The sequence below is a fragment of the Pelodiscus sinensis genome, chromosome 22 (assembly GCF_049634645.1).
Source record: "Pelodiscus sinensis isolate JC-2024 chromosome 22, ASM4963464v1, whole genome shotgun sequence".
In the NCBI taxonomy this organism is placed as follows: Eukaryota; Metazoa; Chordata; order Testudines; family Trionychidae; genus Pelodiscus; species Pelodiscus sinensis.
Window position 1 is genome coordinate 21,104,437 of NC_134732.1, and position 22,831 is coordinate 21,127,267.

A 22,831-nucleotide genomic window follows, 5' to 3' on the forward strand; every position below is an offset into this window, starting at 1 on the left:
TCTTACTTCCTGCTTTGGGGTGGGGAAGGAAAGCCCCAAGCCTTGCGGGCAGGATCTGGCTCGTGGGGGCAGGAAGCAGCTCTGTGCACAGCCACGCCCCCTCTGCCAGCACAGGAAACACTCACTTGGAGGCTTTTCCCGCAGCTCCCACTGGCCAGAATCCTGACCAATAGGAGCAGCGCGGAGGGGGGGGAGGGCACAGAGTCACGTAAGCATTCCCCATCCTCTTCATGCCCAGACCCTGCACCTCCACCCCTCCCAAACGTATTCTTCCTGCTGAGATCCCGCACCCTCAGCAGGGTCCTACAGCCTCCCTCCTAGCTGGACGCCCCCATCCCCAGCCCACTCCTGCACCCATCCTCCTGCCCAGACCCCCCCCCACCCTCAGCCTGCTCCAGCACCCATTTTATCATCATGGGTGGTTGGCTGCTGGTCCACAGAAAGAGTTGTGTTGAGCGAGGAGGGCCGCCACAGAGCTTGAGAACCACTGACCTAGTGCAAAACCTGTGCAAGTGATCAGAATTGGAACAAACCTATTGGGTTTGGCACAGGGGTATCACCACTTTCAGAAAAGGTCTCCCCGCATCTCCCAAGCTATGGAGCATCAGTTCCATTGAGATCTAGCGGGAAGAAGACCAGCAAAGCTCTCAGCGGTTGGTGGTGCTTTTACTTAGCAACCCTAATTGTGAGGCAAGTGCCACAGGATCATGAAAACTCAGGAAGTGAGTCAAGATTTATGACCCTTCCAGCATCACCGTGGCCTAGAGTTAGCGCCCGGGATCAGCATGGACTCAAGGTGTGCCTTGACTACAATGAGGAGGTGTGATTGCAGCCTGCACAGACACAGCTGAGCTTTGCTTAGCTCAGGTTAGTCACTGAACAGCTCAGTGAAATTGCCGTCGCATGGGTGGTCGCATGGGCCGTTGGGTTGGACAGGCAGCCAATTCCATCAAGGCTTTCCTGCAAGCTAGATCAGAGCTAATTCAGGCCAGGTCTACACTAGACCCAGAAGGTCAGGTTAAGGAAGGTAACTCCAGCTTCATAAAATATATAGTTTGAGTCAGCTTACCTTAAGCCAAGCTTAGTGCCATCTTCACAGCGGGAGGCCAGGGGGAGCAAACACTCCTGTCTGCTTCCCTTACTCCTCATGACTGCCAGGAGTACCAGTGCCGAGCAACGCCACCCTCCGCATTCAATTTAGTGGGTCTTAACTAGACCTGCTAAATCAAACACCAGAAGATTGATCTCTGGCACAGTAAGTAGAGATGTAGCCTCAGGCATGCCTTTGCTGCAATCACAACGTAGACATACCCTTGAAGGGAAGAGCTAACCTCATGCTACTTTTTGCTGCAGAGCCTGGACTTTCCTGAGAATGTACAGTGCCAAAGTGACCCAATGGATGTCAGAGCTATCACAGCCTCTGACATGATGCAAATTGCTGCTGGTAGGAAGACAAAGTGTTCAGTCTCACTGCGGCAGGGACAATTTTAGAATGTAGGTACAGACAGGAGGCATCGTCTTTAGATTCAGCGTGGAAAATACAACAGGGCAGTGTCCTCAGCCCGAACAACCCATGGCTTTGCTGTAGCAGAGAAGGCATTTCTGTGTATCCCATAACAACTAATTCCGTACCCCAATAACAGGAATAGGGAGGTGGGGGATAAACATTTCCTGATGGACAAGGGTCAGAGATTTGGTTCTTTTTTAAATGGGACATTTAAACTGCCAGGTTACAAGTTTCTTTGAATCTATCCAGTAGGACTTCAGAAAGCACGTCAATGCTATCAAAGGCTGTTGAGGAAGTGGATGATCTTATTGTACTGCTAATTTTTTTTTTGAAGAATAATTCTGTAACGTTATTTTTTGGTTTCCAGTAAAGGGAAAATATCAAGTTTATGCTCTGCTCTGCTCTGCTCTGCTCTGCTCTGCTAGGCTAGGCTAGGCTAGGCTATGCTAGCAGATTTACCCAGCATTGCTTGGCACTCAAAAAATGGTTGGTTGGGTTTTGTTGGGAACTAAAAGGAGAAGTGGCGTGGGGGGTGGGGAAGGAAGGCACTGCCTGGCCCCGTGAGGAGCCATGCTGGGGAGGGGGAACCCCTAACCCCAGGAGGAGTGGTGTGGGTGGGGGAGGAGGGCATCTCTAGGCCCCAGGGGAATCAGCGCGGGGTGGGAGGGAATCCCCCCACTCTGGGGGAAGTGGTAAGGGGGAAGTGGCTATTCACCCCCTAGGAGCCTCACAGCTAAGGGGGAAGGAGGAAGACAGGGAATCTGCATTTGCCTGTGTGGAGTCGCAGGGGAGGGGAGTGTGCAGGCCAGGAGAGGAGCATCAAGGGGGGGAGGGAATCCCCAGGCCCGGGATGAATCAGCATGGGGAGGGAAGGGAAACCCCATGAGGAGGTGGGGGGGAGGGGAAGACAAAGAGAATCCCTATGCTCTGAGTCAGTGTTTCTTAAACTGTGTTCCGTGGCACACCGGTGTGCCACGGAGAACAACAGAATTCAAAATGGCCACCCTTAAAGGGGCAGGCAACCTTTTTTTCCCCCCAGTAACTTTCCCCCGACCCTTTTATTTTTGTTCCTCGGTCTTAAAAAGTTTAAGAAACACTGCTCTGAGTGAAGTGTTGGGAGAGAGAGGGTGAAATCACTAGGCCCCCTAGTAGGAGCCTCACAGCAGGGAGGGAAATCTCCGTGTGTCTGTGTGGAGCGGAGGGGGAATGTGCAGGCCCCCATAGGTGGGGGGGTGGGAATCCCCATGTCCCATAGTAGAGTGGGAGAAGGAGAAAAGGCCCTGCCAGCTGGGGGGGGGAGAGAGAAAACCCCATCCGGTGGAGCCCCCTGCCCTGTGCCCATCCTCACTCCACTACCCTCACTCTCATACTCCCTATACCCCCAGCCTCCTGCCCTGCCTCCCCACCAACACATCCCCAAGGTCTTGTCCTGACTCTTGCACCTCCCACACTGCCAGCCTCCTGCCCTGAAGGACCGGGGCAATGCCAAGTAAATCTTCTAGTATTTAAATACCTTCAGTGTAAAGAAACCAACATTTATGCTATTGGTTTACTTTTTGCACTTCACTTACCTTACAGAAATGAAACTAGCCTGGTTAGTTTCACTTTCTGTTTCTCATGCATTGCCTAATCTGGTTGATTTTGGGTTTCCAGGACTGCAGGTGAAAGCTGAAAATCCCATCAGCATAGAAAAATGAAACCTTTACATTCAAACTTTGAAAAGAAAAAAGCAAAAGAACCAAGCCATTTTTACCTAAATCATAGTTTGGAAATAAAACAAGTTTCTTTAAAAGACTGATGAATCAAATGATTGTTCTGACATTTAAAACATTTCAATGAAATGGTGTTTTGGGGGTAAGGGTCGGTATGGTTTTGGGGGGGATTTAAACATCCCTGACAGTGTCAGAAGACCAAAAGAATATCAGACTGGATGCAGATGAAACATACACTTGGAACTCCTTGCCAGAGGATATTGAGAAGGATATTTAAGCAGGTTCAAAAAAGAACTAGATAAATTCATGGAGGTTCGGCCCATCAATACTTATTAGCCAGGATGGGTAGGAATGGTGTCCCTTGCCTCTGTTTATCAGAAGATGGGACTGCGTGACAGGGGAGGGATCACTTGATTCCTTGCTCTGTTCACTCCCTCTGGGACATCTGGCATTGGCCACTGTCAGCAGATAGGACACTGGGCCAGATGGACCTTTGGTCTGACTCAGTGTGGCCGTTCCTATGTCCAGCCACCATCTCTCAGTCCTCACTCCTCCCCCCTTTGCCCAGTACAATCCCAGTACAAGCAGGGCCGGGGGTAGAAGAGACCGATTCTTGTCCCATCTTACATATGTAACCATAAAAAGGGCACTAGCTTGTGTCTGTTCCCAGCCACCAAGTCACGCCAGGGAACAGGAGGGCGAGCTTCAATGAATACCTATAATGTGCTGGGGGGAAAAGCTGTGTGATTATGGGGGAGGGCGGCTGTCTGCAGGATACATGCTTCCGGCCTCGTGCTGCCAGTATTAAAACCCCCTGGGAATTTCTAAATATTACCGATGACACTTCACCAGCTCCAGCCGCGATGCGTTCAACACAGGAATGGCGCACCAGCCCTCCGCTTGACAGATAAAGAGGAATTGATCACAGAACTAAAAATCAGTGGTAGTGGAGGTACAAGGGAACATGACCGGACTAAATTGAGAGAAAAAAAGGGGGTGAGGTAACATCTTGGATTGGACCATCTTCTCTGGGAAAGGCACTTCCAGTGCTGCAGCCAATCTATTCGAGGGGGCCGTTAACACCTCTGCCGTCACAGGCCTAACCCAGGGGGCTAGTGGGCTACAGATTATTGTAATGAACCCTAAACTGTTCCGTGCAGGATTTTAGTGCCTAGCAGAGTTCTGAAGTTAAGCTCTCCAGCTCGTCTTCTGAAAGTGCCGTACAGGAGTCCTTTGAGGAAGAGGACGCATGGGTCGGCTAGCGAGTGCCGGCACTGTTTCCATTTGTTATGGACAAACAATTTACGCACGATGCTTTCCAGGGGTCAGCTTCACAGAGCCACATCAGTTGGGGCATGTCCACACTCGGAAATCATTTCGAAATAACTAAAATCCACTCAACCCCCGAAATAACAATATCGAAATTGCACGTCCACACTAAGGGGAGCCTCAAAATGAGTCCCAGGCAGGCTCTGTGAGTGTGGACGTGCTGCCTCGACTTAGCCCCCCAAGAAGCACCGGGAAGTAATCTGTTTGAATGACTCTGGGGAGTCGCTCTTTCGAAATAGCAGCAGCAGAGCGTCCACATGGCCGCTGTGTCGGGATCAGCGTTATGCCCCGAGGAAAGCAGGAGTGCAGATTTCGAAATCACGGCTTGGTAGTGTGGCCGTTCCCTTGTTATTTCAAAATAACTCCCTGGTGCAGGCCGAAGCTTCAGAGGAGAAGGAATTGAAAGGGAGCAACGTCCTTGAATGTGCACGTGCTGACCAAAAGCACAGGAAGCGGCAAAGCAAGTGTCCCACTTTGTCCTCTGCGATGGGTTTCAACTCCCACTGGTGGGGATGGGGGGGGAGTTAGCATAATCTGCCTCCTTTTGGCTCCAGCGTTGGGTCTTCCAAAGCCACAGTAAAGAAGGGAGCCTGCAGGCCTGTTGGCGTGCGATGCGGATCCCTCTCCAGCAGGCACTGCCCCGAGGCTGGTAACTCATTTGACGTAGGCCACCAAAGAGCCACTGGATGCTACCAGCACCGGGCCACTTCCAGTCCCCACGGCCACTCTACAGGGATGTCAGCCACAGATCCTCATGCACACCCCGCCCTCCAGCCAAAAATCCAAGGGCTTATTAATGCTTTTGAAGAAATAGGTCCCATTGTGGGAATTAAATTGGCTCCCCCAATTAAGGAAGTAAAATCCCATTTAAATTGTTAATGGGTTAAACGATACGTTTGGTTACCTGGCCTGCTGTGTCACGCTGCAGGCAGGGGGCCACTGGAGCAGCCTGTCCACCTGTGGCCTGGCACAGTGGGCCTGGCCAGGTTAGAGTGGCCGCCCCCACCCGCAGCATGGCACGGTGGAGTCGTTCAGGCTGAAGTGTCCCCCCCCACCACTCGCGGCGTGGTATGATGGACCCATCCAGGCTGGAGTGCCCCCCCCACCCGTGGCATGGCACGGTGAGCCTGGCTGGGCTGGAGCGGTCCACACCCGAGGCATGGCACACCCGAGGCATGAAGTCCCCTCCCCCCCACTCGTGATGTGGCACAGTGGGCCCAGCTGGGCTGATGGGCCCCCCCCACGCGTGGCGTGGCACGGTGGACCCAGCTGGGCTGAAGGGCCCCCCTGCCCGTGGCATGGCAGGGTGGACTTGTCTGGGCTGGAGGGCTCCCCCACCCGCGGCATGACACAGTGGGCCTGGCTGGGTTGGAGTGGCCCATACCCGTGGCATGGTACAGTGGATCCATCCAGGCTGGAGTGCCCCCCACCTGCGGTGTGGCACGGTGGACCCGGCTGGGCTGGAGGGCTCCCCCACCCATGGCGTGGCATGGTGGGCCCGGCTGCTCTGACCGGGGGGGCACCAGTTAACTGAGCAGTGAGCACCGCCCAGCAAAGGTGATGCTTACCGGGCACGTTTCCATCCCTACCACCAATAAGCCCTAGTGTCGATTCCTTTCCGTGGAAGCTTCCGCTGCAAGCCCTGGACATGTTCAGTTCAAACAGAAAAAATAAATAAATCTATACTCTGCCATGCGACGTCCTTCCTGCGACACAGGTCATCACAGTGTTGTTTAAACTGTCACTGCTGCCTCCTGCTTGATGCGCAGGATAAATCCACAGTGAATTCAGCGGCAGCTCTGGTCTGAAATCTGACAGTCCCGTACATCCTGAGCCGCGCTGGCTGCCGGAGCTCCCAGAGCGGAAAGAGACCCACAGCTTCCTTGCTGGAACTTTATAGGTACATGGCAAGATTCAAATCAGCCGCCCGCCATGTTTTTTAATAAGAATCTTTGCCTGTTACTGACACTACATTTTATAAAACGTAAAAGAACTTAGATTGCTGTTCAGTTGGGGAGGGGGGGGGGGTTGTACTTCATTCAAAGAGCCATGATTCTGGATGGGTCTGTTGCATTTCCTGATGCTCACGCCACTATTAAATACGGAAAATGTTTTAATATCAAGGTTTTGTAATTTTTAAAACAAACCCTAACTTTTGTGCTGGATCTGTACGTTGTAAAAGCACACACAAGACGAGCAGTAGCTGTGCAGGGTGCCAACAGGTTTATATAAATGGAGTAAATTCCAAGAGAAAAAGAGAGTTCAGAGTTTGTTAACTAGTTAGAAAGGTAGAAGACTAAACCCAGAAGAGAGGTGTTGGGAGCTGGAGCATGTCTGGTCTGGGAATAATGACCGGGAGGCCAGATTCTCCACTTATACATTTTCACAAGCCACTTTTGAGTTTGAGAAGAATGCTAAATGCTCTAGAAACAGTAGCTGGAACTCAGAGATGCAATATAGAATTAGAAGCAGCTAAGACTAGTGGCTAGAGTCCAAGACTGGAACTTAGAAATTTGGAAATTAAATTCAGGCGACCTGCCTTTTCCAGGTGACCGTGACCAAATTTCTCAACTGCCCTCTGCCTCAGTTTCCCCATCTGTAAATTGGGTGTGATGGTACATATCCACTCAGTAGACAGCCTGGAAATTCTGTGTTGAACGATGCCATTTAAGTGCAACGTATAATATTATTATAATCCCCCACGGGGGATTCAGACAGCAAGGTTAACACACCTAATTTACAAAACAGTTCCACCCAGGCCTTAAATGACCCCAAACAGGCACCAAGATGACTTCACTTTTGTTTCCCAACCCAAAGATGCTGCAAAAGGCCAAAACTTCCAAGAGTGTCCCACTCCACAAAACTGATTGGATCCACAGAAAAATCCTCAACATAATTTACATATAATTTCTTGCCGCTGCTCACACTCGTTATCCAAATTCAGTTTCAGTTGACAGTTTAATGATAATAGCTTTCTGTTTATATATCATCTGTGATAATGGTCCTATTCTCCTTAAATTCAGTCCCCAGTAAAAGGGGCGCTTTAATGTATGCAGCCACAGACCAAAATGATAGTAATTTTCCCGTCTAGTTGGAATAGTTTAGTAAACAATTACATTTCAATTAGAGATAGGGCGTTCATGCAGAGGGAAGCACCCATTCATTCCATTCCGTTCCCCCTCATAATATCAGAAGGAAAATTCTCCCAAGAAAGTTGAGCTATTAAAGTGTAATTTACATGACTGCATTTCGAAAAATGATTAGAAACTAAATGGCAAATAGTGCCCATTATGCATTGGCAAAAAACTTTACAAAATCCTTTAATATCTAGTCAATAGCAGCTTGAATCAGAACCCGTCATTTAAGATTATGTTCAGGGGAGGAGAAGGATCGAGAGGGCTTCTTTCATCTCCCCAGGAGTTTCTATTTAGTGGAACGCTGCCATTACTGCTTAATGAAATATTTCATTTATCGGGGGTTAGACGCCAGCTCAGAGGAAGTAAAAATGTTAAACTACTCTTGCCATGCTGTATTTCAGTTGATGCTGCACATTCAGCTCAACTGGACCCAGACAGTGTAAAGAGATGGGTTAAAGATGTAAACGGGACAAAAGCAGTGACTCTGGCGGAGGTTTCCTTACGATTACAACTGCTTGATTGCAAAGGGACCCAAGTGCCACACAGAGGGCTCGTCTACACTGGCCCCTTTTCCGGAAGGGGCATGTTAATTTCAGCTATCGTAGTAGGGAAATCCGCGGGGGATTTAAATATCCCCCGCGGCATTTAAATAAAAATGTCCGCCGCTTTTTTCCGGCTTTTAGACGTAGCCAGAGAGTTTGGAAATTCAAATCGGGAAGAGCAAGGTGCCCTCTTGGACAGAGTTTCTCAAACTGGGCTCTCTCCAAACAGCTCCAATGGCGACCCAGGGAAACTTTCCAGGGGAATCCTGAAAGGAACTTCCGTTCCCTTTCGGTCAACCCCAAACTGAATGATTATTAAGTGAATGTTAGTTACTTGGGAGCAAGTAGGAGCATCCATTGTGGACCAGCACCCCACGGTGCTAAGCACAGTACAGACACACAACAAAAGATCTCACCGTTCCCAAAAGTCTGCAATCGAAGTACAGGACCAGACAACAATGGATGGACACAGGCGGACAGGAGAGCACCAGGCAACAGTGCCACAATCCTGGTTAGCACCCCAGGCATTAGCCTGAGTTGCAACTTACACCAGCCAGCTTTGCTAAGAGCTCTCTGTCCATTTCCAACCTCTTCGCTCCCTACGGAGGTTCCGCCAAGCTCCTGGCCTGCAGGCTACATACTATAACCGATCAGACCTTGAGCTTGTGATTTAGGAGAAAGTCTTTGCCGGAAAGACGCTGCCTGATAATCTTCTACACCAACTGACTCCAAGTCTGACTCCTGAGATCAGACAACCACATTCAGGCACAGTTCTCAATAGGGGAACAGAGCGGTGAATGTGGAGGGAAGCCTAAATCCCACATAAGGGGGATTTTTTGGCGGGGCCAGGGTTGGGGAGTGAATAGGAGGGCACAGAGTGAGAGTGAGTCTATGGAGACGTAGGATATTCAGCGTAGAGGCGCGAGGTCCCTTCTCCTAGCCCTGTCAGGAAAAGCAGAGTAGGTTCATTCATGGAGATATTTCAAACCCCTTTTGAAAGCTTCCTGGTTTACACATCTGACCTATTAATCTGCCCTGTTGGAAAGGGAGCCTCAGCACAAAGTCACCGAGCAGGTCTGAGCAGGGAGAAATCATCCTGATTCCTCGGCCTAGTCTCTCACCGTGGCAGAATTTATTCAGCAGGCTGGTCAGACCTCCCCGTCCCCATCACAGCAACTGCAAGAGCACCGCAGTACACAGCCGGGGAGAGAATTGAATAAAATCAAGCTCTCATAAAAGTGGCCAATAGATGGCAGTATCCTAACGAAATGGGCTTGATGTAATTACACTCTGGCACTCAGCTATTTTATCCTCACGCCCCAGGTCCGTGCAACGTCTGTGGGTTACCAGCAGGCCAGGCAGAGTCTCTCGTTTGGCTACAAGACGAAGTGGCTAACCCAACTCCTTGCCTCGTCTGGGGAGACCAAAGGACCTGGCCCAGCAGGACTCTGTATAATTGGCTGGGTAATGTACAACATGGGGTTGGTTGATTTGTTTTTTAAAATCAGACGCTGGCCGGAGACAGAATGCTGGGCTTGGAGCAAGAATCTCCAAATTCTTTGATCTTATTTCTCCTACCAGGTGCTACTTTCCATCCTCAGGACACCATAGACCATGTTCCTCACTGGTTGCATTAGCTCTCCAAGGATGCAGATGTGAGCAGTAATAGAAATGTAGCCGTGTTAGTCTGGTGTAGCTGAAGCAAAATGCAGGACTATGTAGCACTTTAAAGACTAACAAGATGGTTTATTAGATGATGAGCTTTTGTGGGCCAGACCCACTTCCTCAGATCAAATAGTGGAAGAAAATAGTCACAACCATATATACCAAAGGATACAATTAAAAAAAATGAACACATATGAAAAGGACAAATCACATGAGCAGTAAGACTTTCTTTTTAGCATACTGGATGTACTTTTGGAACTCAACATTCCTGGAGGGGAGGCTTGTACTCAATACAGCCCACATTGCACAAAGCTGCCCTGACAGGTTTGGCACAGCATTCATTCGAAAGGGCACGCCAGCAGGCTGCAAACGATCTTAGATAAGGCAAAGCCTTTCACATCATGGTACATAGGGCGGCTTGGGGATGCGCTCTGCTCTCAGTGCTGGGGAGATGAGTTACAAAGAAGGAAATTAAGAACTTTGTGGCATATGGATCGTCCTAGGTGAGATGGCTTTTCACATTTGAGACGCTCTGTTAACATATTGACATAGAATACTAAGGACTGGAAGGGACCTCGAGAGGTCATCAAGTTCAGTCCCCTGTCCCCATGGCAGGACCAAATACTGTCTAGACCATCCCTGATAGACATTTATCTAACCTACTCTTAAATATCTCCACAGATGGAGATTCCACAACCTCCCTGGGCAATTTATTCCAGTGTTTCACTACCTTGACAGTTAGGAACTTTTTCCTAATGTCCAACCTAAACCTCCCTTGCTGCAGTTTAAGCCCATTGCTTCATGTTCTATCCTCAGAGGCCAAGATGAACAAGTTTTCTGCCTCCTCCTTAGGACACCCTTTTAGATACCTGTAAACAGCTATCATGTCCCCCCTCAGTCTTCTCTTTTCTAAACTAAACAAACCCAATTCTTCCAGCCTTCCTTTATAGGTCATGTTCTCTAGACCTTTCATCTCTCTTGTTGCTCTTCTCTGGACCCTCTCCAATTTCTCCACATCTTTCTTGAAAGGTAGAAGGACAAATGTGGAAAGACATTAAAGGTGGAAAGATAAATGTCACAGAAAAGAAGAGGATTTTGCTACAATTTTGGGTGCAGGTAACCCTGTGGATGCTGCAGGAATTGCATATACTCACGGACTCCTACCAGAAAACACGTTAGGGATGGCAAAGATCTATTTCAGGAAAGATGTGGAGAAACCTGGAGAGGGACCAGAGAAGAGCAACAAAAATGATGAAAGGCCTAGAAAACATGACCCATGAGGGAAGGCTGAAAGAACTGGGCTTGTTTAGTTTGGTAAAGAAAAGACTGGGAGGAGACTTGATGGCAGTTTTCAACTACCTAGAAGGGTGTTACAAGGAGGAGGACGACAAACTGTTCTCCTTGGTCTCTGAGGATAGAACAAGAAGCAATGGGCTTAAAGTGCAGCAAGAGGTTTACGTTGGATATTAAGAAAAACTTCCTAACTGTCAGGGTGGTTAAACACTGGAATAAATTGCCTAGGGAGGTTGTGGAATCTCTGTTATTGGAGATATTTAAGAGGAGGTTGGATAGACATCTATCAGGGATGATCTAGACAGTGCTTGGTCCTGCCATGAGGGCAGGGGACTGGACGTGACATCTCGAGGTCCCTTCCAGTTCTAGTGTCCTAGGATTAGGTCAACTAGTTTCTTCCTCTCTTTCTCCAGAATTTGGAAAAATTGACACATGGAGGAAACATCAAGGGATTGATTTTCAAAGGGTCCATGTGAGCTGTAGGAGGTTAAAGGAGCGACCGGCACTTCCAAACCTCAACCCAGCATCCTCCCGCCTTTCGATCACCACGGGAGCCACAGCACAGCCTCCGCCATTTATGCTCCCAGGCACTTTCGTGCTGCATCATTCCGCTGAGTGGCAAATGAATGCAAGTATCAGAACGTGCCACAAAACCCAAGCTTCCGAGTTCAACGGCTCCCGAGTACGCCGGGCCCTGGGAGACTCCAGAGCAGAAGGATGGAGATGTCAGGGAAGAACAATCAGCTGTAAAATATGAAAAGCTTACAACATCAAAACCTACAGCAGCAGGCTCAAAAGTAATAATCCCATTACCACTACACTAAAGCACTAATTACTATTCCCAGTGGCAGGAGTGGACTGACTGCTAATGCTCCTCTTCTGGTTAATGAAGGAAGGCGAGGCAGAATATATTTCTCCTGTCTGACATCTGCTAAAATCTGGGCAGCCATAAAAACTAGGCATGTCGTGAAGCCATTCGTATTATGGGAAGTATCATTCCCAGGGCTGAGAAGAAACAGAAGTTAGATGATCGTGTACTGTGCCATGCAGAAGGCAGATGTTGTACCTCTCTCTTGTACCTTACCGATTACCCTTTTTTTTACATTTCATATGGAGTCTGGACCATAGGGTGGATTTGGGAGCAAGGCATTACCTCTCATACCATCCATCCCACTGCTAGGAGATGAACTGGCTAAGATTGGAATTCCATTGCTGGACACATACCGTAGACGCGCTCCCTTCGAGGAAGAAAGAGGAGGAAGAGACCTTTATTTTCACCAACTTTGAATAAGTGGAAGGATTTCTCTGACATCATCATCAAGGCCAAACCCAGAGGGACACAGCATCTGTGCAGATAAAGCTCCACCTGGACTGATTGCTCGTCAGGGCTTGAAGATGGTCTGGCTGGATGTTCGGTCTGAGTCCATATCCATCCTTGCAAATATCACCCCGCCACTGAAGCTTTTGGCACCTACATGATCACTGGTCACGCAGCAGCCTCCCTTTGTAAATATGTCCTCCCTAATAATGCCCATTCCAAAAAACCCTGCTGAAAACCAAACCGGCGGAAGCAATCGGTGGGCCCCGCGATGAACATCCTAAGGGATTCAGAATATCTCCCTTAGATTCTCAGCTTTCTTAGTGCAGAGGAGGGACAAGCTTGTAAAACGCATCCACATGGTTTTAAAAATTCTAGAATTCTAGAATTCTGAATAAAAATGCGGAATAAAAAATTCTAGAATTCGGAATAAAAATTCGGAATAAAAAATTCTAGAATTTTGAATAAAAATTCGGAATAAAAAATTCTAGAATTCTGAATTTAAAAAAAAAGAAGAAAGAAGTAACCTGGTTATCTGGCTGGTCTTCCCATTTCTCAGGAACACTATTTCCTTCTGCTGTCCCGAGTTTACAGAGGCAGCTCAGCAAGCTGATTAATCAGCCTACCCTTTTGCCAGGGAAACCTGGCAAAACAACTTCTCCTCCTGGCCCAGAAGCAAGACGGACATCAAAAGATACTGCAGGCAGAACGAGCTCCAGGGAGTGTGTTTTCCTACATGCCAATCCCTCTGTACACGGACACTGATAAGAGTTTGGAACACACCATCCTGGAGCCTTGAGCAATATAATGTTTGCAGATGCCGACAATCACTGATGTCTCTTGGCAAACACTAACAACCCCCCACACGCTCTGGGGGAGTATTTCACGCTCTGGATTGTTTGCCATTAAGCATGCAGAAGATGCCACTTCAGAGAACACGTGTCCAAGGACTTATACCCCTCGCCCCGCGAGATAACCAGGATACGCAGGTCTGCCGCATAACCCAGGAATGCTGGGGGCATGGGAAACAATGTAAGGGGCTTAGCAAGTAGTAGCTTTTAAAGAAGAATTTGAAAAGAAGAAGGGGATAAAATAAATGGCCTAAGGAGATGAAGACAAAGGAACCAATTAGCAGAGAGGATGCCGAGGAGTGCGAGGAGTGACGTTGCGGGCAGGAAAAGATGAAAGAAGAGATGTAGCCAGGGTGGAGACAGGCAGAGCCTCGAAGGGGAGGAGAAAAGTAAAGACCTGCAGATGGAAGCACTGTTTTCTGCTTCCAGGAAGTTCGGTTTCCAGGACTCATTCCCCCTTCACCGGAGCTCATCCTCCCGGTGTGATAAGCTATTTTACTGCGCCCAACAGCGGTTGCTACGCATCAAGGATTAGGGCTTCAGATGGGGCGGAAGCAGCTGGAGCAGCAACAAAAGGTTCGGTTTGCTTCCAATAAGCACACATGATAAAAGGGCGAAAGAGAAACACAGCAAACAGAACCAGCCGAATCCTTTTTGCGTTTCCTCAAGGCTTTCGGATGAGGCCTTTGCAGAGCTGGGGGGATTTATGGCAAAGCCATTGTGCACAGCACTCAAAGTGTAACATTAATGTAGAAGTCCAGCATCAGTACAAACAAAAATGAGTCTCTCTTCCAAATAAGAGATCAGCCCAGCCCATTGAGAACACCCTCCCTCACCCCATGAAAAAAAGAGTTTTGAGGGGGGCTGGTGGTGGCTGATTTTGCTTCAGATTTTAATAACATCAGCATAAGTTAGTTTGTGCCAAAGGTTATGTTTACACTGCAAACCAGGAAGTATCACTACAGCAAGAGTAGAGAGATCCACGTTAGCTTTGATCCACCAGACCCACCCTCCCAGGCCTGGGGGTACATACTTGAGTGGCCAACACCCTGCCTCCCACAGCTTTACTGCTATTATTATTCAAGCTAGCTTTGATCTAGCAAAATCAAACCTAGCTCAGGTACGTCTATGGATGCTGCAACTCATACCTCGCACATACAATGTGGACAGACCGGGAGGTTCCTTTAGCTCTGTTTCCCCCTTCCAATGTATTCATGACGCACAGACACAATTGACTGGTTTAAATCCAGGACTTGTATTTGCGTCATGGTTTGAATTCGGGGTTATGCACAGATCCGTTGTGGGGGGGATTAGAAGTCTGGAACGTACGCTCGGTTTTTTGTCAGTGCGTCGAACCTTTCTCGGCCATTTACAGGAAAGTTACTCTGTAAATGGATTTCTTTTAATGAGTTTGACTTGTCAAGGTAATTTACATTTCCAATTCAATCCTCCAAAGTGCTTGCAACTCCTCCCAGTTTAACGTCATCTAAAAATGTCACAAACATACTCTCCAGACCATTATGTTGACTAGTGCTGGACCCAGGATTAATAATTGTGGGACTCACTTATCACATTCTCCCAGGCTGACAGCAAATCACAGGAAACTATTCCACATAATGTCTTTTACCCATCTGTGCACCCATCTTATGGTAATTTCACACCTACAGAACATTTCACCTGCCGCAGCGAAGCCACCTCCCAGGGAGGCCGAGTGTAACTGACACCATTAACCGATAAGCATCCGCTTATTAGTAAAACAGTTAGTTGTTTACACCGCAACATCCTTAGTGCCCAGTCTGGTATGGTATGTGTGGGCACACCGAGAAAATGCAAGTCTGCTCCTAGAGTACATGCCTGTCTCATATATACAAACACTGCATGCAGCTTTATTATCTGAGCACAATACACATCCCGCTCTAGAAAACGAGCCCCTTTAAGCCTCTGGGCTCAATGCTGGCGTATCTGCCTCTAGCTAAGTACACGTTAAGCGTACACCTTCTGCAGAGAGCTGCATAGAGATTTTCCTCATAAATTACTGCTGCCAAAGGTGACTCCAAAGACCTCGGTGCCCTCAGTTGATTATGAATCCTGCCTTCCCAACATACATGCTCCATTTCATTAACTACAGATGGAGCCAGGATGAGGATACTTTTTAAAAAATGGCTCCTCTTGGCGGTCTCATTAAGGCCTAGTTTAAAAACCGTTTACTTTGCTCCCCCTGTTGTACCTCCCATCTGTCAACCGAGCGTGTTCCTGACCCCTGTAATTACTGGCCTTTCGTTTTAGTCTTTCAGCAAGCCAGTCCTGTGGGCAGACTATAAGGCAATCCGTGCGGAGAGCCTCCCAGGGAAAATAATCTATTGGGTTTTATGTAGAAGAGCTGAGTCAGTCGAGGCAGGGAGGGGAGCAGTAACAAATACCCTTGCCAATTCGAATGTCAGAGGAAACGAAGCTCCTAGATCAGGTCTGCGCTATAGCCGAAGGTCAGCGTCAGGTACTCAATTACAGTTTTGGTGCCATCCTCACAGCGGGAGGTCAATGGGAGAAATGGTCACAAGGAGTAGGCGTTCCGGCATCGACAGGGGCGCTCTCAGCATTCGATTCAGCAGGTCTTTACTAGACCCACTAAATTGAATGCCAGGAGATCAGCCACCACAGTGTCGATCTTCTCCACAGTCTAGACGTGGCCCCAGATCTGATCTTTGAGGTAACACCGAGAGCCTGCACTTCCCCAGAAGTCACAGGAAACAGCATATGAGACTAGAGACAGTCCCCTGGTTGAAGTCTTAGAAGATTACTGTGAGGGCCCTTCTAGCTACGTAGTCTGGTTGTAGCTACAAGCATGTGCACCTTTGTGTAAAAACAGGCAACCAAAGATTTCCAAACATGGTCATCTCCTCTTTGCACAATGACAGATACACGCTCCCCTTGGGCAAACCCCAGAGAAGTCATTCAGGTGAGGGGAGACATTTACCGTGACACGGAACGGCGTTGTAGCGGTGGGCTCCATGCTGGGATTTTTCTCCATGACCCCGCTGGGCATGCTGCGCCGCTGCCCGGCCCTCTCTGGGGGAGATTCTGCAAAGGACACAGACGAGAAAGGACAATTAATCACACATACCCAATGCAAGAGCAGCAAAAGGACGGAGGCAGGCCACCTCAGCTGCAACTTTAATTGAGATACGTTTGCAAATGAGCTGACTTAACGAGCCCATTCTAACCACACGCATTTCCCGCCGCCACCAAAAGGCACGTTTAAACCGCAGGACTTTTCAGGAGAAACCTTCATTTCAGGAGATCAGTGTATTTTCTCTACGTTCATTAAACTCCAGAATGGCCCTGGGAAGGAGCCAGCATCATTATTCCCAGTTGCAGATGGGTACAACTGCCCGTCAGCGAAGAACAAACTGGACACAGATCAGCCCCTCCCGGGCACATGCGGCTCGCTCCTAAGGAAGGACGCAGGCCCTGCTGTTGGAGTTAATGCATGGAACTTAACATCAGGATTCCTGGGTTTTTTCCCCATTTCCTTCAATAACTGACCCTGTGACTGAACAAAAAGTGACTTAAGCCTCCTTAGGCCTCAGTCCCCTGATGAGTGAATGGGGACGGGGAACAACGAAGCTAAATTCACGAGCATGTTTAACGTGCCTGGAGCCTTGCAGAGGGAAGGCTGCACATTAGGGCACAGAGTTAGTGTTCCAATGTGGTTTTTCAGGTAAAGGCATGACCCACAAGCCGACACACAGTGAGATGCAAGAAGTGGCCGCGTGCGCTGAGTGCCACGGGACGGGGCTGAGTCCTTATCCTGGTTTCACACCTTTTCACCCAGGCTCTTCCTTTTGTGCACTAATTATAATCTGTAACCTGCAGATCACCTGGCGTTCTGACTGCCCTGCGTAGTGGACCCTGGCAAGCTACTGTCTGACAGAACCCACGTCCGCTCCAGCGTACAGATCGAGAAACGGTTACACAAAGGGCATCTGCCCGAGACCATTCAGGCAGCCTGCAGAAAAGTTGCTAGAGCACAGAATCCAAGTCTTCCAACTCCACTGTCCCTGACAATGGACAACGTGGCCTCCCCTCCCTTCTGCTCATCTACCACAGGTGTCAGACCACTAGTAGGACAGAGCCTCCTCTTCCAACCTCGTCACTGCTCCGGCGGCCAGGAGACACCAGGGCGCTCCCCGGCTGCAGGCTACAGTCACCTCTCCAATCGCAGACGTGGCAATTGTCTAGCGCCCCTCAAACGAAGGTCCACTGGGCAGTGAATAGCACGAGGCAGCGGAGGCAAAACTGGAAGCTCCGACGTCCTATTGTATTAGGACCTAGGATCTCCAGAGTTCTCGTTTAACTATGCCCTTTGGAGGCTTGAAACGTCAGCAAGCCCACCTGCTCCTTGTCTATGTTTTTTTGTGACAGAACCACTTAATGTCCTTCATGTGTCTCTGCTAACCAGTATCATTGGCTGGAAAGACCTCCCTCCCCCGCTTCACTACTTTCGAAAGAGAAGAGGATCTCAACAAGCCATTGGGGTACTGAGCAAACCCAGGATCCAGGCAGACATGAGAAGATTTCAGAGTGCTACAGAAAACCAGCTCCCCCGTCCCCAAGACTAAAGAAACCAACCACAGTGCTTACTAAATATTTGCGACTACTGTTCAAATGCGGCGTTTCGCAGGCAACGTATCTGCTCACCAATACGACACCATTGCTGAACCCTGGGGGGAATCGACAGGGAGCTTAAATACTTGCTGAAAAGGCAAATTACAGCATGTGCTGTCTTAGGGGGAGGGCGTTGCAAATTAGCATGCAAAGAAACGCAAAGCCGGGACAACCTATACTTTAGAATGTCTGAACAAATGTGCCTGGCGTACTGCATGTAACTTAGAGGTGCTTTGTTTGCCAATTCTCAGCCTTTGCCACACCTGTGATCTGCAATTTGCTGCAATCAGGGCTTGGCAAGTGTTCAGTCTTGGCAAGGATTCGCTCCTTGTTTTCACCATAGGCTGCCATCAGCTGGGATCCGTGAGAAATGACTAACGGCCGCAACTCCAGAGGGGGCTCACTGGGCCGCTTATTAAACTACTGCAGGGAGACAGGCTGGGAGAGTCTCCTGAACTGGGTAAAATGCCGGCTCGGTGACATCTTCATCGGTGGGACAGCCCAGCTGGAGCACCGGAGCTTTGGCCAAGCAGCCTGTGCCTCCAGCCAAAAGCCCAGAAGCAGCTAATTTGTTGCTCTCAGAACCTGTAGCCAGGGCTGCCAATTAACGAGCTGCCTTCTTTGCAGAAAGCTGCCTCCTGCTTCTCAAGGAAGCAATCGAGTTCTGCGGTGTTATCCCCTTTCACACGACAGCTCTCACGCGACTCCTTTTCTCGGACTCCTTTTTGGGATTGTCACAAAAGCCACTCGAGTATAATGGTTTCCAAAGTGGGTTCAAGTCGACATGGAAACAAAGAGGCTGCTTTGCATTTTTAATGAACAGAACTAGAAACAGGCAGATTAACAATTCCTATCATGTACAGGGCCGGAGAACAAGAGTAGAGGGACTAAATTAAAAACAGCTCAAGAAATCACACCACCCCCCACGCATACACTTCTTTGGGGGTGCTACTCCCAGAGGCTACAGCTCAAAGGGATAGCACCAGCTGCTCTGTGGAAGGCAATGTCCACACTGGGCAGGTGTTGGCGACAAAAGTGTTGTCGACGTGCAAAAGTCATCAAAAGTGAAAATTGGTCAAACCAGTTTTTCTGCCTCCCACTCTCGATATTTCATGGCCATGTGGCTAGCACCCTGTCGAGAGACAGAGCAAAGTCACGTGGATGAGCATCCCACAGTGCAGTGTTGGGGGAAGGCAGAACCGATCCCTGCACTTCTTGGATTCCCTCGTAGCTCTGTGAGCTCTGGGTGCTGAGGACTGTCAAAGCAACACAGCCATCTCTCCAGCCCTCCCCCTGCAGCACCTGTCTGCCATCCACTGTGTTCCTAGCAGGGCCTATTAGGAGCATGCCAATAATTTGCTCTTTTTGTTTGTTCCTGGGAGCAGCTCGCTCATCTGTCAGATACTTCCTGGAGTTTTCAAAGTGGAGGGGGTGCATGCCTGCAAGGCAGCAGAGATCACAAAACAATGAGCACAGCCATCAGGGCAGATGTGTGATACTGGCAGAAGCCAGTTCTCTTAATAGTTCTCTCCACACTGGCTTTTTGTCAACAATAAAGGGAGGGGAAAAGACAAAAGTAACTCTCAGGCCTGGAAGTTTTTTGTTGCCAAAACTGGGTGGGCCAAGGAGATTACATTTAGCTCTGGGGAAAGATGCAACAAGGATTCAGGAGTAAGGCTTAAAGCCCACTCAGGACTAGATTTTGAACCAGATTTGTTTGCACCAAAGTCTCATGAGCTGTTCTCACAAAATCTACCTCCAGATTTCAGCCGAAACTAGAACACAAACCACTTCCAGCTTCTAATCTGAGTCGGGAACCAAAACATACAGATGGGTTTGGCAGCTCCTATTTCAAAGGGATTTGTAGCCAAGTTTCTAGTTTTGACTCGTTCTACACACTGTTTGTAAGGGCTGGGATCTCAGAGAAGAGGCTAAATAGAGCAACAGGGATGGAGGGAGGGAGAGAGGGAGGGAATTTTGCTGAGCAGAGACAATTGTGCCCAGACAAATGAGGATCTTTTCACTGTCACAAGAGCATGGCAAACCCATTGTGCTTAGTGGAGAGGAGCCTTGCAAATCCATGGGTATCCGCTTTACACCCATGGGTATCTGCATCTGTGGATCACTTTTGTGGATACAGATGTGAACACAAATGTTGTATCTAGAACCCCGCAAATTTGCAGATATCCGCATTATATCCACAAGTATCTGCAGCCACAGATGTAGATACCCACGAATCAATTTTGCAGATGCGGATATGAACTTTGTATCCATGCCAGGCTATAGGGATTTGCCCCTTTCCCATCCCCTATGCTAGCCCAAGGGCTACTGATCAGGAAAGGAGTGGTGTTTCTTACACACACACACAGCATGGTGTTTGACAGGGCCAGTGCATCTTCTACTATATATTTGAGAGTTTGTCGTTCTGTCTGTCTGTCTGTCCGTCTGTTCAGGAACTCCTCTTAAATGGTAAGAGGTACGGCCACCAAATTTAGCATTCAGTAGGGATGTAAAATCCTGTTTAATCAGTTAGGGTATGTCTACACTACCACCCTAGTTTGAAGTAGGGTGGTAATGTAGGCAACCAGAGTTGCAAATGAAGCCCGGGATTTGAATTTCAATTGCATTGATCTGACTAGTCATGTAGTGAATACTGTACAATTTGTATCGACTGTACTACTCAATAAGGACCACTCTGCAGAGCCACAGCAGTGGTAGCTCCAGGACCTGTGCTGTGGCTCTGCATTTTTAAATGTAGTAAGAGCCTGGTGGTTCTTACTACATTTAAAATGCAGAGGCGCAGCATATCCCAGACCAGGGTGAGTTGGGAGTGCTCGATCCCAGCTCACGCTGAGTCCAGCAGGCCCTGCCCGCGGCAGCCAGCCCTGTCAGCCGTGAACAGAGGCTGCTCTGGCACCAGCCTGTTCGTGGTGGCCAGGGCTGGCCATGGCCAGAGGCTGCTGCCAGAACATCCCCTGTACGTGGCCAGCCTGGGCTGCTGTGAACAGGGGTTTCTTGGCCTGGCCGTGGGGGGGGCCCATATCCCTGCTTGGACCCCTGTGTACAGGGGCTGCTGCCGGAGCAGCCCCTGCCTACAGCGAGCCTCCAGCACCGGCTCCTGTTCCCCCCCATTTGCTGCCTCTCACAGAGGCAGCAAGCGGGGGGAGTGAGTAGTCAATACTCCAAGCGACTAACCAATAAGCTTATGCTTGTCAGGTAGTTGACTAGTCGTCTACTCACTAACATCCCTAGGGAGGTGCAGAAGCAGCTCTGTTATTCCCTTCTCTAGGCATGAAGTCTCAGTACACAAGACAAAGTAGAACCTTGGGGGACTATTCTCAGCTCTGTCATGGACTCACAGGGTGACCCTGGACCTTTAAGTATCTGCTGCTCAGGTTCCTCATCTGTAAAATAGGCTTAATACTTCCCTATCTCAGGGCAGTGTTATGAGGCTTCATTAACGCCTGTAAATCGGTTTTGGTCCTAGGATGAACGATTCTGTGGAAGAGGAGCATGTTATCACGGGCCGATAACCAGAGTGACATTTACAGAAGTACTTAGTGTTATCAAATGCCACCCGCTCCTCCCTAGCTAGTGAGTTTCTATGTAAGTTGGATATCACCCTTCCGCTTGGAGAAATACTTGGATTATACCTTCATTTGACCATTTATTGGCTCTAGATTCAAGCTGATTTGGGAGCTTAGGCACACAGTATCTCGGGACACTATTTGCTGTCCAAAAGTCTTCAGCGTGTTATTAACTTAAAACCTCCAAATCTCTCCTTTAAGACACGCATGGCCTGAGAAATCACTGAAGTAACAGGCTACAAAAGAGGATTATAGGTGCAGGCAAACTGGATCTGAAAAGACGATTCCTTAGGAGTAATGGGCAAAGCCACATTATCATAGAACAGAGAGAGATGCCAGTGGGCAGGCAGGAATAGCAAAGAAAGCGACGGCTTTTGTGTTCACTCACATTTCCACCAGCCTTTCTTGTACGCCGTGTACTAAAGAGGCTGGAAAGAATGTGAATGAGCAGCAAGCAGATTCTCTGCACTTGCTCTTGGGAAGTTGAGTCAGATCTAACAAAACAGGCAGCACTGCTGTTCCTTTCAAAACTCTAAGGCTACGTCTACACTGGCACCCTTTTCCGGAAATGCTTAAAACGGAACAGTTTTCCGTTATAAGTATTTCCAGAAAAAGCGCGTCTACATTGGCAGGATGCTTTTCCGGAGAAGCACTTTTTCCGGAAAAGCGTCCGTGGCCAATCTAGACGCGCTTTTCCGCAAAAAAGCCCCGATTGCCTTTTTTTGGCAATGGGGGCTTTTTTGCGGAAAACACTACTGTGCTGTCTACACTGGCCCTTTTCCGGAACAGTTTTCCGGAAAAAGGACTTTTGCCCGAACGGGAGCTCTCGCCTGCCAGCGGGAGGGGGGGGTCTCCCCCACCCAGTTGCCGGCGCGCCAAGTTCACGCCTGCCGGAGGAGCCTCCCCTGCCCAGCTGTCCACGCGCTGAGCTCGCGCATGCCGGGGGAACGTCCCCCGCTCAGCTGTCCGCGCGCCGACCTTGCGCCTGCCAGCCCCTCTGCCCCAGCCCAGCCCAGCCGAGCCCGTGCCTAACCCTCTCCCCGCCCAGCTCGTGCCTGCCGAGAGTGAATTTAAAACTTTAAAAAAAACCTCCAATGAATAATGTGCACCCCGACTTTGACGTTAAAAAAACGGGGAAAAAAGTGCGCACTATACTCGTATATTTACGGTACACGTTAAATGATCTGCCTACCCATGTGTAGGAAACTTTTTTGAGACAGAGACA

The 22,831-nt window shown here is 49.0% G+C and overlaps 1 protein-coding gene across 11 annotated transcripts in view; it reads right to left on the bottom strand.

The window, feature by feature from the left end:
• The window catches only part of DAB2IP (DAB2 interacting protein), a 364,307-nt gene that overhangs the window by 212,981 nt on the left and 128,495 nt on the right, over window positions 1-22,831 (bottom strand). For all 11 annotated transcript variants that reach the window (XR_012897179.1, XR_012897178.1, XM_075905444.1 and 8 more), the window contains exon 2: window positions 16,329-16,432. Coding sequence is in view for 9 of the 11 variants with exons in the window: in XM_075905447.1 (XP_075761562.1) it covers window positions 16,329-16,432 (104 nt within the window). In the remaining 2 variants the exon portion in view is untranslated. The remainder of the gene's footprint in view (window positions 1-16,328; window positions 16,433-22,831) is intronic.